Source organism: Schistocerca serialis, chromosome 2, assembly GCF_023864345.2.
Source record: "Schistocerca serialis cubense isolate TAMUIC-IGC-003099 chromosome 2, iqSchSeri2.2, whole genome shotgun sequence".
Taxonomy (NCBI): domain Eukaryota; kingdom Metazoa; phylum Arthropoda; class Insecta; order Orthoptera; family Acrididae; genus Schistocerca; species Schistocerca serialis.
Genome location: NC_064639.1, coordinates 1092908181 through 1092926465, shown reverse-complemented (window position 1 = coordinate 1092926465; position 18285 = coordinate 1092908181). Strand labels below are relative to the sequence as shown.

Genomic DNA, 18285 nt, shown 5'->3' with positions numbered 1-18285 from the left:
GAATGAAATAATATTCGGCAGAACTCCAGACTACCTCACGCTTCTTAGGTGACCAGACAGGAAGCATAAAATGAGATCGTTCTCACCTAACATAGTATTATAATCACAAGCAAGAGTGGTGAAAATTCCTAACTTAACACAAGAGTAATTTTTCTATGCGTGATGCAAAAGCACACTGCAGGGGTTTCACAGTGTTGTTGAATACTGAAGCCACTGAAGGTGTTAATTACAGTCAGTCGTCTGGTAATCTCTTAGCTCATTCCTTATCGAATCCGAGAAGAGCATTTCAGTTCTGGAACTGTGATCTGCTACGTTAGTAACGAGTCGATCAACAACGCAATCCACGAAGCCATCCAGGCGCTGCATTTTCTCCTCTTCTTTAATGAGGTGACATTCTATAGCCCTCCACCATTTGGCGGTGACATGTGAAAAAGCTGCTTGTGTTAGTTCCAGTACGTCTGTCAGCTTAACAGTCTTGTTATATCTCGCGACAGATCCCTTAACTTGGCTCCAGGTCAGTTCTGTTGGGTTCATATTTTTATGGACAGGGGCAAATGTAAAAATTATGCATTTATATGGTGCGTTCGTAGTTGTGAAAATGATTGTTTTTCATGTTTCTATGACAGTTATCACACTGGTTCGTGTGAAACTACATCTGTGGTATACAACAATGGACATAGTCCAAATAGGGAGTATTTGGTTTTTCACATTTTTCCTAAAAAATTAAATTATGTTTTCTTAATTTAAGTAATATTTATTAACAATCTTTCATTAAACATAGATAATTAAGAATTTATAATCGAAATGAAAACAGAAATTTCACGTGCAATATGAAATTAGAAACAAGAAGACGTCTATTATTCATAACAAATGATAATGAATTTTACAATTACGAGTTGTATGTATTCAAATTGAATGGAAGAAAGGATAATTAAGGTGAGACTTGAACAAGCAAGTGACGTACAGCACGAGATTATCAGTCTAATCCGCTACCGATTACGCTATACATCCATTACGTAGTAGTATTTCGCTACTGATCCCGCTATACATCCACTACATTTATATTAAACAACTGCATCAAATAAATCGACCCGGGAAATTTCAGAGCCGATTTTCTGTAAATTTATGAAAAAAATTAAGAACAACCTTTATCTCGGTTCTTTTTAACAGTGTCGACGCGCGGGTTTCATTACGGAGCAGTAAGCACCTTCAGTATTTTCATACTGGGTATTAACACCGCGACAACAAAGCCTAATAGCACAGAGACTCCGACCGTACACGATTTCTGAACAAAAAACCTACATAGCTAAAGCGTGATTAAGAAAACCGTTGATGGTTGTTAATATATGAGAATATCTTAAATTTTCATTTGACGTAACTTGGTAATAAGATATCAAATACATAAGGACCTACTTCCAAGAGCTTAACAACATCAGTGTACGTGTGCTATGGCTTCTGACCAATCATTCACGACTGTGTTCGTTTACGTCAGGTTTATGTTTATGATGAACGGAATATAGTAAGGGAGTACTAAACGGCAATTCCTGCGAAAGAGTTTGCTCAGATGTTGCTTCCATTTGCAAAAAAAATTACACTTTGTGATCAAAAGTATCCGGACACCTGGCTGAAAATGACTTACTAGTTCGTGGCGCCTTCTGTCGCTAATGCTGGAATTCAGTATGGTGCTGGCCCAGCCTTAGCCTTGATGACAGCTTCAGTCAAGTGCTAGAATGTTTCTTGGGAATGGCAGCCCATTCTTCGCGGAGTGCCGCACTGTGGTGAGGTATCGATGTCGGGCGGTGAGGCCTGACACGAAGTCGGCGTTCCACAACGTCCCAAAGGTGTTCTATAGGACTCAGGTCAGGACTCGGTGCAGACCAGTCCATTACAGGGATGTTATTGTCGTGTAACCACTCCGCCACAGGCCGTGCATTATGAACAGGCGCTCGATCGTGTTGAAAGATGCAATCACCATCCCCGAATTGCTTCAACAGTGGGAAGCAAGAAGGTGCTTAAAATATCATTGGAGACCTGTGCTGTGATAGTTCCACGCAAAACAACAAGGGGTGCAAGGCGCCTCCACGAAAAACACGATCACACCATAACACATTTTACTATTGGCACTACACACGCTGGCAGATGACGTTCACCGGGCAATCGCCATACCCACACCCTGCCACCGGATCGCCACATTGTGTACCGTGATTCGTCACTCCACACAACGTTTTCGTTTTCCCACTGTTCAATCGTCCAATGTTTACGCTCCTTACACCAAGCGAGGCGTCGTTTGGCATTTACCGGCGTGATGTGTGGCTCATGAGCAGCCGCTCGACCATGAAATCCAAGTTTTCTCACCTCCCGCCTAACTGTCGCAGTACTTGCAGTGGATCCTGATGCAGTTTAGAATTCTTGTATGATGGTCTGGATAGATGTCTGCCTATTACACATTACGACCCTCTTCAGGCGTCGGCGTTCTCTGTCAGTCAACAGACGAGGTCGTCCTGTACGCTTTTGTGCTGTACGCGTCCCTTCACGTTTCAACTTCATTATCACATCGGAAACAGTGGACCCAGGGATGTTTAGGAGTGTGGAAATCTCGCGTACAGACGTATGACACAAGTGACACCCAATCACCTGACGAGGTTCGAAGTCCGTGAGTTCCGCGTAGCGCCTCATTCTGCTCTCTCACGATGTCTAATGACTACTGAGGTCACTGATATGGAGTACCTGGCAGCAGGAGGCAGCACAATGCGGCTAATATGAAAAACGTATGTTTTTCGGGGTGTCCGGATACTTTTGATCACATAGTGTGCGTTAAAATGTCATGGCGAAGGATCCGTTTCTGAGTTGGCCGGATCGTTACAGCGCCCAAAAATAGGGAATTTTGTTTATACATAACAGGTCTGCAAGCTGAGAGTTTCCCTGAATTCGGAGAATAGTGATTCCATCCGTAAGAGATATACTTGAGCAGGAAAACATACATAAGTCGGGGCGGTGGCCAGGTGACATAACAGCTGCGTTACGATCTCAGTCATCTTCTGCGTTCGTGGAATCGAATCCCATAAGTTGCACAGATCTTTTACTCTTTCGCAAGACAGTAAAAAATTTCGCAGAATTTGAAATTAAACAAATTTGTTTGTGTGTGAACGAGAAAGGTGATTTGCGTACGTGCCTACTAATTTTGACGTCAAGTGTTTGATCCTCAATGTAGACTATATGTTTTTTGTGTTTCTTCTATGTTTTTGTCATAAAATATGAAATCTTTACTGCTGTGATGTAGTTGAACACATTTATATGTTGCATGGAGTGTAGACTTTTAAGGAAGTGAAACGTGAGCGACATACAGATCAGACCAGAACAGAATAGAATCTTTTCAAATGTTGTGCTGCTGAAGGCTGCTGTAGATTAAAAGGGCAGATGGCATAACTAATGAGAAGGGGAGAAAAGAAACGTATGCAGAATATTATTAAAAGGAGGGCGCGGTTGGAAGGTCACATAATGTTGCACAAAGGAATAATCAATTTGGTAATTGAGGTAAGTGTGGGTGGAAAAAAATTGTAGAGGGAGACCAAGACTTGATACAGTAATCAGATACAAATGAATGCAGGTTGCACTACTTGAGTGGGATAGACTAGAGAAGGGAGCTGCTTCACAACAGTCTGTGGACTGGCGACCATAACAACAGCATCTAACTTGCATATTAACTGGTAAGTTTCGAACAGGCCAAACTCGAAAAGAAAATCTTCATCTGCAACAGCGTTTTTACTTAAGCCGTGTTACGCGTTCTACCGTACAGTCTGCTTAAGTATCATCTTGTTTGACACGTAGTTATTTGAATTATCATTGTGTATACAATTTTCCTCGATTATGGAAATTAGTCTCTGACAAAACGCCACTAAATGTCGAGGCTTGTTCGTACGTTTTACAGAGACGAAGCTAGTGTTTGCGCCATACGTATAACGTGCATTTCTCTTGCAGGGGGGCTGGGCCAGCTAGGCACCGAGCTGGCCAAGTTCCTGAGGAGCAAGTACGGCGCGGAGAACGTCATCCTCTCCGACATCATAAAGGCCAGCGACGAGGTCGCCAAGTGCGGTGAGTGTCCACAAGCAGTCTCCAAACTGCCTCTGCTTACATTGTTAGAAAGAAAATCCTTAAAATACGCGGTGTACATGCCGTATCAATACAAAAAAGTAATCAGGTCATTTCATTTAATACGAGGGCTGATCAATAAAGACTGAGACTGATTTTTTTTTCGAAGATGTTCATGACTTCATTCTGATGTTTACATGATATTTTTCAAAATACTCCTCTCCTACTTGAATGTGTTTTCATAGTGTCTCTGCCAATGTTCGAGCACATGGTGCAGGCTATTCTTTCTCAGGTTCTCGAGAACTGCCTCACTTTTCTTGAGCGCTGCTTCAAAGTTCTCAAATCGAATGCCCCGAAGATTTGCCTTTAGTGACGGTGTAGGGAAGCAGCCTACTCACGCCGTATAAAATTCACATCAGTCTTTCCATTGTGTGCCAGCCAGTCCGCTGTAACTAGCTCTGACGTCATAAATGTTGCGCAATACTTTAAAAATGAAGTAAATAACCTGAAACGTTTCTAGCATGTCAGGAGTAATACTAAATCAATATGTGTTGAATATCAGTTCAATAACTTTAACCATTTTCGAAATTTGGATGTTTTTCTGTAAAAATCATTGGCGCAACAGAAAAGAGCTAGAAACTTAAAAATTTATATTTGGATTCCTTTTTCATAATAATTTAGTAGAAGCAGTATTCTGGATCTCACAAATTAAAATTTTAGTTGAAATTCATGATTTTCTGGTTTTTGTCTTAAAAATTAAGGAAGTAAGATAGATTAAGTAGGCGAATAAATAAGGCTAGGACGTTTAAATTTAAGTAGAAGGGAGATCCGCTATAATCATAAAGATGTGAGAAGTTTCAACTGAATAACTATAAAACTATAGCGATAGCGTATCTCCAAACGGCAAGTTCAGAGCTCGTCTACTGCGTGTAGTGTAATTAAATTAATTCTCTCGCCCAAAATATTTGACTTAGCCACGTCAGACTTTTATTATGATTGCTTACCTCTGTGCTGATTGCACATTTAAATCGAGAGATTCATCAGCCATCAGCAAAGGAAGCAATGATTTATTCGATAACTTAAAGTGGTGCCTTACTAGCCCAGTGGCTAGTCGGGAGAGCCGATTTGATCAGGCGTTGTTCCCTTAGCCGTCCGCACCGCGGCTTTATATATAAGAACGCTGCGCGAGAGAGGAAGGCCCCAGTTCTCTCCAGACACTGATTAGCGCACCATCTGTGCCGGGAGTCGCGTCGCATCGGTATCATTGCTATAAACAGCCTCGGATGCCGTAATAAGTTACTCGGGATACGCGTAACCATGAAATCATTTTCGAGTGAAGTGTTAATTCTGGGATGACTTTAATGGATCATCTTCAGTTTGCGTATGTCGTATTTTCACGTGCCGCTGCGGGACAGACATTCTACCATTACTTAGCGTGGCGTTTGATGAATATTATCATCAAATTATGGCGAGCATTCACTTAAACCTTTAATTTGAACAGTTATAGTTGCATCAGCGCATTAGACTCTGAACTGATCTGGTAGTTGGATTGTGTGGATTCTTTTTTGGTCTGTGACTTTCAGAATATAGTGAACATTTTAGAGAGAATCGTTTTTTGATTATGAATCCCAGACAATCTCCTAATTCCTCAGAGCTATAAGCTGTAGCTATAAGTGTATTTCTCAGATGAAGTGGGCACTAGGAATTCTAATTACAGGCTTCACGTTTTGCTAATCACTTTCTGGTTGCCAATATTGTAGTAAGAGAGCCAGTGTTGAGAATGGCAAACAACAGCATTAAATAAATAAATAATAGGAAACATTTTATATAACAATAATTCCACCCGCCGCCCCACATATGTTGCTAATCGGCCGGGAAATGCATCTTTTCTACATTACAAACCAAACATTATACAACAACAATTATTCCACCCACCACCCCACATATGTTGCTAATCGGCTGCGAAAAACAAAACATTTTATAATAACAATTATTCCACTCGCCGCCCCACAATGGGAATCAAAAATAAAATAAAAAATATCCAGAAACGCACCCCTCCAACAGCAAAGAGACGCAGCACCTCACCGATTGACTCCATTCGCACAGCGTTTTGTTCGCGAATCAACAGACGTGACATCCAACGGGCATAACACGGATCATACAGCGTTGATCATGCGCAGTCGTAAAGACACTGCCATATAAAATATTTCTCAGCACTTCCCTGAGTTTACGTAGCGTTATCCGCCGACCCTCAAGGACAATCATAACAGTTGTGTTGGTGTTGACTTCAGTCGCAGTTGTTGTTGTTGTGGTCTTCAGTCCCGTGACTGGTTTGATGCAGCTCTCCATGCTATTCTACCCTGTGGAAGCTTCTTCATCTCCCAGTACCTACTGCAGCCTACATCCTTCTGAATCTGCTTAGTGTATTCATCTCTTGGTCTCCCTCTACGATTTTTACCCTCCACGCTGCCCTCCAATGCTAAATTTGTGATCCCTTGATGCCTCAGAACATGTCGTACCAACCGATCCCTTCTTCTAGTCAAGTTGTGCCACAAACTTCTCTTCTCCCTAATTCTATTCAATACCTCCTCATTAGTTATGTGATCTACCCATCTAATCTTCAGCATTCTTCTGTAGCACCACATTTCGAAAGCTTCTATTCTCTTCTTGTCTAAACTATTTATCGTCCATGTTTCACTTCCATACATGGCTACACTCCATACAAATACTTTCAGAAACGACTTCCTGACACTTAAATCTATACTCGATGTTAACAAATTTCTCTTTTTCAGAAACGCTTTCCTTGCCATTGCCAGTCTACATTTTATATCCTCTCTACTTCGACCATCATCAGTTATTTTTGCCCGCATCTCGTGGTCGTGCGGTAGCGTTCTCGCTTCCCACGCCCGGGTTCCCGGGTTCGATTCCCGGCGGGGTCAGGAATTTTCTCTGCCTCGTGATGGCTGGGTGTTGTGTGCTATCCTTAGGTTAGTTAGGTTTAAGTAGTTCTAAGTTCTAGGGGACTGATGGCTATAAATGTTAAGTCCCATAGTGCTCAGAGCCATCAGTTATTTTGCTCCCCAAATAGCAAAACTCCTTTACTACTTTAAGTGTCTCATTTCCTAATCTAATTCTCTCAACATCACCCGATTTAATTCGACTACATTCCATTATCCTCGTTTTGCTTTTGTTGATGTTCATCTTATACCCTCCTTTCAAGACACTGTCCATTCCGTTCAATTGCTCTTCGAAGTCCCTTGCTGTCTCTGATAGAATTACAATGTCATCGGCGGACCTCAAAGTTTTTATTTCTTCTCCATGGATTTTAATACCTACTCCGAATTTTTCTTTTGTTTCCTTTACTGCTTGCTCAATATACAGCTTGAATAACATTGAGGAGAGGCTACAACCCTCTCTCACTCCCTTCCCAACCATTGCTTCCCTTTCATGTCCCTCGACTCTTATAACTGCCATCTGGTTTCTGTACAAATTGTAAATAGCCTTTCGCTCCCTTTATTTGACTCCTGCCACATTCAGAATTTGAAAGAGAGTATTCCAGTCAACATTGTCAAAAGCTTTCTCTAAGTCTACAAATGCTAGAAATGTAGGTTTGCCTTTCTCTAAGTCTACAAATGCTAGAAACGTAGGTTTGCCTTCCTAGAAACGTAGGTGTGCCTTTCCTTAATCTTTCTTCTAAGATAAGTCGTAGGGTCAGTATTGCCTCACGTGTTCCAACATTTCTACGGAATCCAAACTGATCTTCCCCGAGGTCAGCTTCTACCAGTTTTTCCATTCGTTTGTAAAGAATACCTGCCCGATTAAGGGATCTGACATTCCACGCTGCGATCCGTAGAACGTCAGTCACAGTAGAAGCCTGAAACACAGGCCCCACCTTGCCTAACACAGACAAGTCGGTCTTCTTTGAAGTCGTTGGACCAGCTAAACACTGCTCCACGGGTAGTGCATCTTCACCGTACGTTTGCTTCAGTTTTTTGTAGGTGTTAGTGGCTGTATGGTTTAAACGAACACAGAATTTTATTGTGCCTTACTGCCCCTCTCGCGTCCCCTCCATTTTTTGGTATGCGAAATGCAAACAGCGTCTGCAAAATAGAGCACTACCACCAACCTACCCAAACGAGAGTGCTGCCACCTGTGGACATTATACATAAAAACCCGCTATTTTCAAATATTCGTGGTACAGGCAGGGAACTACCACGGAAACTAAATGAAAAAATCAGTTGTTGATCTGACGGCGTACAGGCTGCGCCGCTTAAGTCTGGGCAAATGAAACTTTTTTTAAACAAATTTTTAAAACAAAATACAAATGAAAATCATTTAACATATACGTTGTGGTGTCTCTAGAGAGCAACATTACTCGATGTAACCACCTTCAGCCGCAATGACTGCCTCCAATCCTGTCCTGAAGCGATCGCACGCACTCTTTAAAACAGCGCTGTCCATATTCGCGGAAGCTGCCTCGATAGCGGTGCATAGACATGCGACATTAGGGTGCGTCTTATTGATAACTCTTTCGACTACGCTCCAAACATAGCAGTCGAGGGGGTTCAAATCCGGGCTATTCGGGAACCAGAACTCATTTGACCAGAACATGCCAACGGTATCCGAGAGCCAGTTTTCGATTAAATGGCTCGTTTGAGGTCCTCCTCTGCCATCCGAGGCATTGTTCGCTCACTAACATTCAACAACGACGCCAATTTCCCCAGTGATTGCCCCGGTTCCTCCGAAATCTTCACCTGAGCCTTTTCGATGACTGCCGCAGTTCGTAACTCGCGTTTCCTCAAGTAATGTTTCCTTGCCGGGTTAGCGGAACCTTCCCCAGACTTCTCCAAATCATTACGTATACTTGGCCACATCGTAAACAGCTGATCTCGGATACCCGAAGAATCGAACTATTTCAGTGGGCGAACACCCAGCACGAAGACTTTCGATAACCGCAGTTCTGTTGTACTCCGCACTTGTCCGTAACATCTCGGCTATTTTGAGGTTCTGACTGTTTACTAGATGACTATGGATTTCGCGAACGACAATCGCGACCTCCGGCGGAACTACGATATGGCGGTAAATTCAAATTGAAATTTGTCCGGATCTAAGCGCCGCACCCTATACAGAGTGGTCCATTGATCGTGACCGGTCTAAATATCTCACGAAATAAGCATCAACCGAAAAAACTACAAAGAACGAAACTCGTCTAGCTTGAAGGGGGAAACCAGATGGCGCTATGGTTGGCCCGCTAGATGGTCTTGCCATAGGTCAAACGGATATCATCTGCGATTTTTTAAAATAGGAACCCCCATTTTTTATTACATATTCGTGTAGTACGTAAAGAAATATGAATGTTTTAGTTGGACCACTTTTTTCGCTTTGTATCACGTAACAATCCGCCAATGCGGACGGTATTTGCTTCGTGATACATTACCTGTGTTAAAATGGACCGTTTACCAATTGCGGAAAAGGTCGATATCGTGTTGATGTATGGCTATTGTGATCAAAATGCCCAACGTGCGTGTGCTATGTATGCTGCTCGGTATCCTGGACGACATCATCCAAGTGTGCGGACCATTCGCCGGATAGTCATGTTATTTAAGGAAACAGGAAGTGTTCAGTCACACGTCAAACACGACCTGCAACAAATGATGATGACCAAGTAGGTGTTTTAGCTGCTGTTGCGGCTAATCCGCACATCAGTAGCAGACAAACTGCGCGACAATCGGGAATCGACAATCGGAAATCTCAAAAACGTCGGTGTTGAGAATGCTACATCAACATCGATTGCACCCGTACCATATTTCTATGCACCAAGAATTGCATGGCGACGACTTCAAAGTCGTGTGCAGTTCTGTCACTGGGTACAAGAGAAATTACGGGACGATGACAGATTTTTTGCACGCGTTCTATTTAGTGACGAAGCGTCATTCACCGGCAGCGGTAACGTAAACCGGCATAATATGCACTATTGGGCAACGGAAAATCCACGATTGATGCGACAAGTGGAACATAAGCGACCTTGGCGGGTTAATGTATGGTGCGGCATTATGGGAGGAAGGATAATTGGCCCCCATTTTATCGATGGCAATCTAAATGGTACAATGTATGCTGATTTCCTGCGTAATGGTCTACCGATGTTACTACAAGATGTTTAACTGCATGACAGAATGGCGATGTACTTCCAACATGATGGATGTCCGGCACATAGCTCGCGTGCGGTTGAAGCGGTATTGAATAGCATATTTCATAACAGGTGGATTGGTCGTCGAAGCACCGTACCATGGCCCGCACGTTCACCAGATCTGACGTCCCCGGATTTCTTTCTGTGGGGAAAGCTGAAGGATATTTGCTATCGTGATCCACCGACAACGCCTGACAACATGCGTCAGCGCATTGTCAATGCATGTGCGAACATTACGGAAGGCGAACTACTCGCTGTTGAGAGGAATGTCGTTACACGTATTGAGAAATGCATTGAGGTTGACGGACATCATTTTGAGCATTTATTGCATTAATGTGGTATTTACAGGTAATCACGCTGTAACAGCAAGCGTTCTCAGAAATGATAAGTTCACGAAGGTATATGTATCACATTGGAACAACCGAAATAAAATGTTCAAACGTACCTACGTTCTGTATTTTAATTTAAAAAACCTACCTGTTACCAACTGTTCGTCTAAAATTGTGAGCCATTTGTTTGTGACTATTACAGCGCCATCTATCACAAAGCGAAAAAAGTGGACCAACTAAAACATTCATATTTCTTTACGTACAACACGAATATGTAAAAAAAAATGGGGGTTCCTATTTTAAAAAACGCAGTTGATATCCGTTTGACCTATGGCAGCGCCATCTAGCGGTCCGACAATAGCGCCATCTGGTTTCCCCCTTCAAGCTAGGCAAGTTTCGTTCTTTGTAGTTTTTCCGTTTGACGCTTATTCGGTGAGATATTTGGCCCGGTCACGATCAATGGCATTTCCCTGGCATTTTTTTTTTTTTTTTTTTTTTTGTCTGTAGATTTCGTATATAATCTTGCATTGACGAACAGCTAAATTACGTAATAAAATGAAACACTTGCAGCCTTTCTTTCAATATTATTTATTATACAGCTACCAGTTCCGGTGACTCAATAAACAGTCTTCAGACCTTAACTGACGCTGAGCAGGTGATCTCAAATCCTACACGCGAGCACATCAGTGGCCAACAACTATGAACTGGCTTCCGTAGACTTCAGTAACAGTGATGTTGCGCCTGCAGCCATTAATTACCAAGTTTGTAGTTGATGGTTGCAGACATAATATCGCTGTTACTGTAGTCTACGGAAGGCAGTTCATAGATGTAGGCCACTGATATGATCGTGTATACGATTTGAGATCACCTGCTCAGCGTCAGTTAAGGTCTGAAGACTGTGTATTGAGTCACCGGAACTGGTAGCTGTATAATAAATAATATTGAAAGAAAGGCTGCAAGTGTTTCATTTTATTGTGTAAGTGAACGTCCCATAAACCTTTAATCAGAAGGAAGGACATACATCTACATCTACATCTACATCTATACTCCGCGAGCCACCTTACGGTGTGTGGCGGAGGGTACTTATTGTACCACTATCTGATCCCCCCTTCCCTGTTCCATTCACGAATTGTGCGTGGGAAGAACGACTGCTTGTAAGTCTCCGTATTTGCTCTAATTTCTCGGATCTTTTCGTTGTGATCATTACGCGAGATATATGTGGGCGGTAGTAATATGTTGCCCATCTCTTCCCGGAATGTGCTCTCTCGTAATTTCGATAATAAATCTCTCCGTATTGCGTAACGCCTTTCTTGAAGTGTCCGCCACTGGAGCTTGTTCAGCATCTCCGTAACGCTCTCGCGCTGACTAAATGTCCCCATGACGAATCGCGCTGCTTTTCGCTGGATCATGTCTATCTCTTCTATTAATCCAACCTGGTAAGGGTCCCATACTGATGAGCAATACTCAAGAATCGGACGAACAAGCGTTTTGTAAGCTACTTCTTTCGTCGATGAGTCACATTTTCTTAGAATTCTTCATATGAATCTCAATCTGGCGCCTGCTTTTCCCACTATTTGTTTTATGTGATCATTCCACTTCAGATCGCTCCGGATAGTAACTCCTAAGTATTTTACGGTCGTTACCGCTTCCAATGATTTACCACCTATGGCATAATCGTACTGGAATGGATTTCTGCTCCTATGTATGCGCATTATATTACATTTATCTACGTTTAGGGAAAGCTGCCAGCTGTCGCACCATGCATTAATCCTCTGCAGGTCCTCCTGGAGTACGTACGAGTCTTCTGATGTTGCTACTTTCTTGTAGACAACCGTGTCATCTGCAAATAGCCTCACGGAGCTACCGATGTTGTCAACTAAGTCATTTATGTATATTGTAAACAATAAAGGTCCTATCACGCTTCCCTGCGGTACTCCCGAAATTACCTCTACATCTGCAGATTTTGAACCGTTAAGAATGACATGTTGTGTTCTTTCTTCTAGGAAATCCTGAATCCAATCACAAACCTGGTCCGATATTCCGTAAGCTCGTATTTTTTTCACTAAACGTAAGTGCGGAACCGTATCAAATGCCTTCCTGAAGTCCAGGAATACGGCATCAATCTGCTCGCCAGTGTCTACGGCACTGTGAATTTCTTGGGCAAATAGGGCGAGCTGAGTTTCACATGATCTCTGTTTGCGGAATCCATGTTGGTTATGATGAAGGAGATTTGTATTATCTAAGAACGTCATAATACGAGAACACAAAACATGTTCCATTATTCTACAACAGATTGACGTAAGCGAAATAGGCCTATAATTATTCGCATCTGATTTATGACCCTTCTTGAAAATGGGAACGACCTGCGCTTTCTTCCAGTCGCTAGGTACTTTACGTTCTTCCAGCGATCTACGATAAATTGCTGATAGAAAGGGGGCAAGTTCTTTAGCATAATCACTGTAGAATCTTAAGGGTATCTCGTCTGGTCCGGATGCTTTTCCGCTACTAAGTGATAGCAGTTGTTTTTCAATTCCGATATCGTTTATTTCAATATTTTCCATTTTGGCGTCCGTGCGACGGCTGAAGTCAGGGACCGTGTTACGATTTTCCGCAGTGAAACAGTTTCGGAACACTGAATTCAGTATTTCTGCCTTTCTTCGGTCGTCCTGTTTCGGTGCCATCGTGGTCAGCGAGTGACTGAATAGGGGATTTAGATCCGCTTACCGATTTTACATATGACCAAAACTTTTTAGGGTTCTTGTTTAGATTGTTTGCCAATGTTTTATGTTCGAATTCGTTGAATGCTTCTCTCATTGCTCTCTTTACGCTCTTTTTCGCTTCGTTCAGCTTTTCCTTATCAGCTATGATTCGACTACTCTTAAACCTATGATGAAGCTTTCTTTGTTTCCGTAGTACCTTTCGTACATGATTGTTATACCACGGTGGATCTTTCCCCTCGCTTTGGACCTTAGTCGGTACGAACTTATCTAAGGCGTACTGGACGATGTTTCTGAATTTTTTCCATTTTTGTTCCACATCCTCTTCCTCAGAAATGAACGTTTGATGGTGGTCACTCAGATATTCTGCGATTTGTGCACTATCACTCTTGTTAAGCAAATATATTTTCCTTCCTTTCTTGGCATTTCTTATTACACTTGTAGTCATTGATGCAACCACTGACTTATGATCACTGATACCCTCTTCTACATTCACGGAGTCGAAAAGTTCCGGTCTATTTGTTGCTATGAGGTCTAAAACGTTAGCTTCACGAGTTGGTTCTCTAACTATCTGCTCGAAGTAATTCTCGGACAAGGCAGTCAGGATAATGTCACAAGAGTCTCTGTCCCTGGCTCCAGATCTGATTGTGTGACTATCCCATTCTATACCTGGTAGATTGAAGTCTCCCCCTATTACAATAGTATGATCACGAAACTTCTTCACGACGTTCTGCAGGTTCTCTCTGAGGCGCTCAACTACTACGGTTGCTGATGCAGGTGGTCTATAGAAGCATCCGACTATCATATCTGACCCACCTTTGATACTTAACTTAACCCAGATTATTTCACATTCGCATTCGCTAATAACTTCACTGGATATTATTGAATTCTTTACTGCTATAAATACTCCTCCACCATTGGCGTTTATCCTATCCTTGCGGTATATATTCCATTCTGTGTCTAGGATTTCGTTACTGTTCACTTCCGGTTTTAACCAACTTTCCGTTCCTAATACTATATGCGCACTAAAAAAATAGATAAATTATACTGTTCTCGTACATTTCTTTTGAAGTTTTTACAACTTATTTTACCAGTCTCTCTCTTTCCTAGCGCTTTACAAGTTGTACTGTTCCGTGGAACTCATGAGTTGCCAAATTTATTTTATTTCAACTTTGTGGCTGGATGGCCTCCCCGTCGCCCACTGTATTCAATAAACCTAAGGAAGGGAACTCGAGTGCACCATTTTTGTGCGAATCGAGTAAACTTCGTCCCTTGTGTTACCACATTTAACTGTTTCTGTGCCGTATTTTCTGAGGCGGAGATCGCTGTCCAGCCCGGCATTTACCTCACGACCATGGGAGACCGGCTAACTCCACACTCTTGCTGGCCGATGTAGATGACCAACAGCGGTTAATCCGCCTCAAGGTTTCTGCCGTGGCTCGCTCACCTCCCAGACCAGCGAGGTAGCGCACTGCATATTGAGCTGTACGATCAGGCTTAGAACTACTCAAGTATGACAAGATATAAGAGGAAATTAACATTTCGTAACATTTTCTTCGTATTTGCTTAGTGATTACTTGTCTAAGTAGATAGGCACTAATAGGTTAGCACTGACGAACAACAAGAAATACTTTACACCGTGAGTATTCTTCTGCCATAAACTAATACAACCACGTGCTTCTTTCATTCGAACGATTTTGTCGAATAGACTGAATTTTATAAGTTCCTCACAGAAACTACTGCCTTCTAGGTGTCAAAAATAATAATTTTAAGAGCAATAGTATTGTTCATTTATTTCATCTTTATGTGGTTCTGCCATATGTCGTCTTTTAATATTCATGTTTCTCAAAACATGCTTTTAAACATACTGTATTCTCTACATTTATGCGAGCGTCCCAAAATATGGGACAAAATGAAAGAAATGATCGTTCATCTCTCCCTGAACAGGTTACTAAGACCCCTCAAGCAAACAATCCCTGGATTTCGGACAATACTCTACCACTCATCGAAGAACGGAGCACACTAAAGAAATGTAGCATAGAAACGGCTGAAGATGAAGAAGAATACAAAGAACTTCGCTGCAAAATACAGCGCAGCTGCCGAATTGACAACACACTGTATCTCACCACTATTTGTGATGACATAGAACAACATCAAAAAGTAAATGAAACGCATGACCTATTCAAGAAGATAAACAACATCACTCGAGAGTTCAAACCGCGTACGTGGATGGTAGAAGATATAGATGGCACTGTTATTAGTTACAAGCAATTAGCAATAGCTAGGTGGAAACAACACTGTGAAACACTGCATTGCAAAGGGAACAACATCGAAGAAGAGAACATTTGTATGGAATCAAATAAAGAACTTGATATTCTGTACAGTGAAATCGAAAATGCCATCAAGCATCTGAAAAACAACAAACCCCCAGGTATAGATGGTATTTCCAGAAAAATGCTGACTGCTATGGGAGAGGAAGGCAGCATGCCCTACATTTAATATGTAATAAGGTGTGGAAAACCGGTGAATTGTCTAAAGAGTGTCCTAATTCCTCTGCACAAAAGAGGATCAGTTACGGACTGCTCCAACTGTAGGACCATAGCATTAATATCACATGCTAGTAAAGTCCTGCTGCATATAATGAATCAACGCCTAAAAAATTTTCTGCAGTCTCAGATTTCCGCAGAACAAGCGGGCTTCGTGTCAGGTAAAGTTCTCGAGAGGCAGTCTAGAATTTAAGGTAGATAATTGAAAAATGTTATGAGTTCTGTGTCCCTGCCTCCATCTGCTTCCTAGATTATAAAAAGGCCTTTGATTGTGTCATGTGGGACAAGTTGTAGCATGTGCTCAACGAGTCTGGGGTTCTAAAACACCTGCTATCCTTACTAAAAGATCTTTACAACAGTCATACCGCAACCATAAAAGAAGATGGTGAATACTTGGAATTTTTCGATGTGACAAATAGCGTCAGACAAGGTTGCATACTGTCACCTCAGCTCTACAGTATCTATGCAGAGTGTGTAATCAAGAAAGCGCTGGATGGCTGGGACGGTGGGATTTCAATTGGCGGCAGGAAAATCAACAATTTACGCTTCGCAGATGATACTACACTCACAGCAGGAAGTGAGGAAGAACTTGGTAACCTCTTCCCAGGAGTGAAAGATGTTAGTCTAAACCTTGGCCTAGAGGTAAACATGAAAAAAACCAAACTAATGGTTATAAATCGCCTAGACACCGATCAAAATCAACTTACAGGATGCTTAAGGAATCTGGAGATAGTGAGTGATTAAGTATCTCTAGGTTCTCTGATTAACTGCACAGGAAAGTGTGATAAAGAGATAAGACGACGAATCTTTCTTGGCCGAGCCGCAATGGTTCAAAATGGTTCACATGGCTCTGAGCACTATGGGACTTAACATCTGTGGTCATCAGTCCCCTAGAACTTAGAACTACTTAAACCTAAATAACCTAAGGACATCACACACATCCATGCCCGAGGCAGGATTCGAACCTGCGGCCGTAGCAGTCGCGCGGTTGCCGACTGCGCGCCTAGAACCGCTAGACCACCGCGGCCGGCGAGCCGCAATGGTCAAACTCACAATGATATGGCAGAATCTGGCAATATCGAAGACAACTAAGATGCGCTTGGTAAAAGCATTGGCGTTTCCTGTAGTCTTATACTGATGCGAGACCTGGACCGTGAAAGATAGTGATAAGAGCCGCATTGATCCGTTCGAGATGTGGTGTTGGCGGAGGATGCTACGTATACCGTGGACACAAAAAAGAGAACAAATGTTTCAATAATACAAGAACTTAAAATCACAAGAAGGTTATCTTCTCATGTCAGCTAAAGATACCTTCAGTTCCTTGGGAACATCTTGAGAAGGAAAGGGGATAATTTAGAGAAGACCATCGTCCAGGGAAAAATTGAGGGCAGAAGACCGCTTGGGAGAGCAGCAAACAGAACATTACCAGCCTGCCTCTTCACATCATATTAAGAAAGGCCGAAGATCGCTGTGGATGGAGACATTTGTCTGAAGTTTCAACTACGTAAGAATGATGAGGGAATGAGGTCATGACACTCAGCAATGAGTAAAACGACTAATGATGATGAAGCTAGTGTTCACGCGGGTACAACGCTTTTCGTAGTGCTTTGTCAGAATAATCGTAAACAGAATACATACTGCCCATAAAATGAATTGCTGACTCTACATATATGCAGATGTAAATGATAAAACTACAGTTTTAATGAGAAAACATCTATACAGGACAATTCAAAATGAATATAGCGATTGCCGACCGAAGTGGCCGTGCGGTTAAAGGCGCTGCAGTCTGGAACCGCAAGACCGCTACGGTCGCAGGTTCGAATCCTGCCTCGGGCATGAATGTTTGTGATGTCCTTAGGTTAGTTAGGTTTAACTAGTTCTAAGTTCTAGGGGACTAATGACCTCAGCAGTTGAGTCCCATAGTGCTCAGAGCCATTTGAACCATTTTTTTGAATATAGCGATTACAAACGGCTATAATCATTTAATGCATCGCGATACATCGATAAGAATCACAGAGAATATAAATTTAGCGGAAAATTTCGTTCCTTGCATGAGTGAATAGTTCTGTGTCATAAGTGAAAATGACGGATTCTGTACAACAGGCATTCTTCATGTTAACGGTTAAAAATCGTCGTTTTGTCTTCATAGTGCAAAGAGGATTTTGTCAGCGATACTATCAAGCAGCTCCAAATGTCAGTAACATCCGCATAACGCGCCGACAGTCAAAGAAACAGGATGTTTGCACAAAGGATGAAGTACAGGCCAGCAAAGAGTGTCACTATAAAATGTTCAAGGAAATTGCCCTTCGTGTGAACGCAGACCACGGAAGCCGACGTTCGAATATCACCAACAAAGTTCTGACATATTCTGGAAACGAAGCCAGTCGGGGCGGCCGTGCGGTTCTAGGCGCTACAGT

General features: G+C 42.3%; 1 protein-coding gene across 1 annotated transcript in view; it reads left to right on the top strand.

Annotated features, from left to right (window-relative positions):
• The window catches only part of LOC126458550 (L-threonine 3-dehydrogenase, mitochondrial), a 220191-nt gene that overhangs the window by 72767 nt on the left and 129139 nt on the right, over positions 1-18285 (top strand). Inside the window, exon 3 of the mRNA XM_050095670.1 lies at positions 3979-4092. Coding sequence (XP_049951627.1) covers positions 3979-4092 — 114 coding nt within the window. The remainder of the gene's footprint in view (positions 1-3978; positions 4093-18285) is intronic.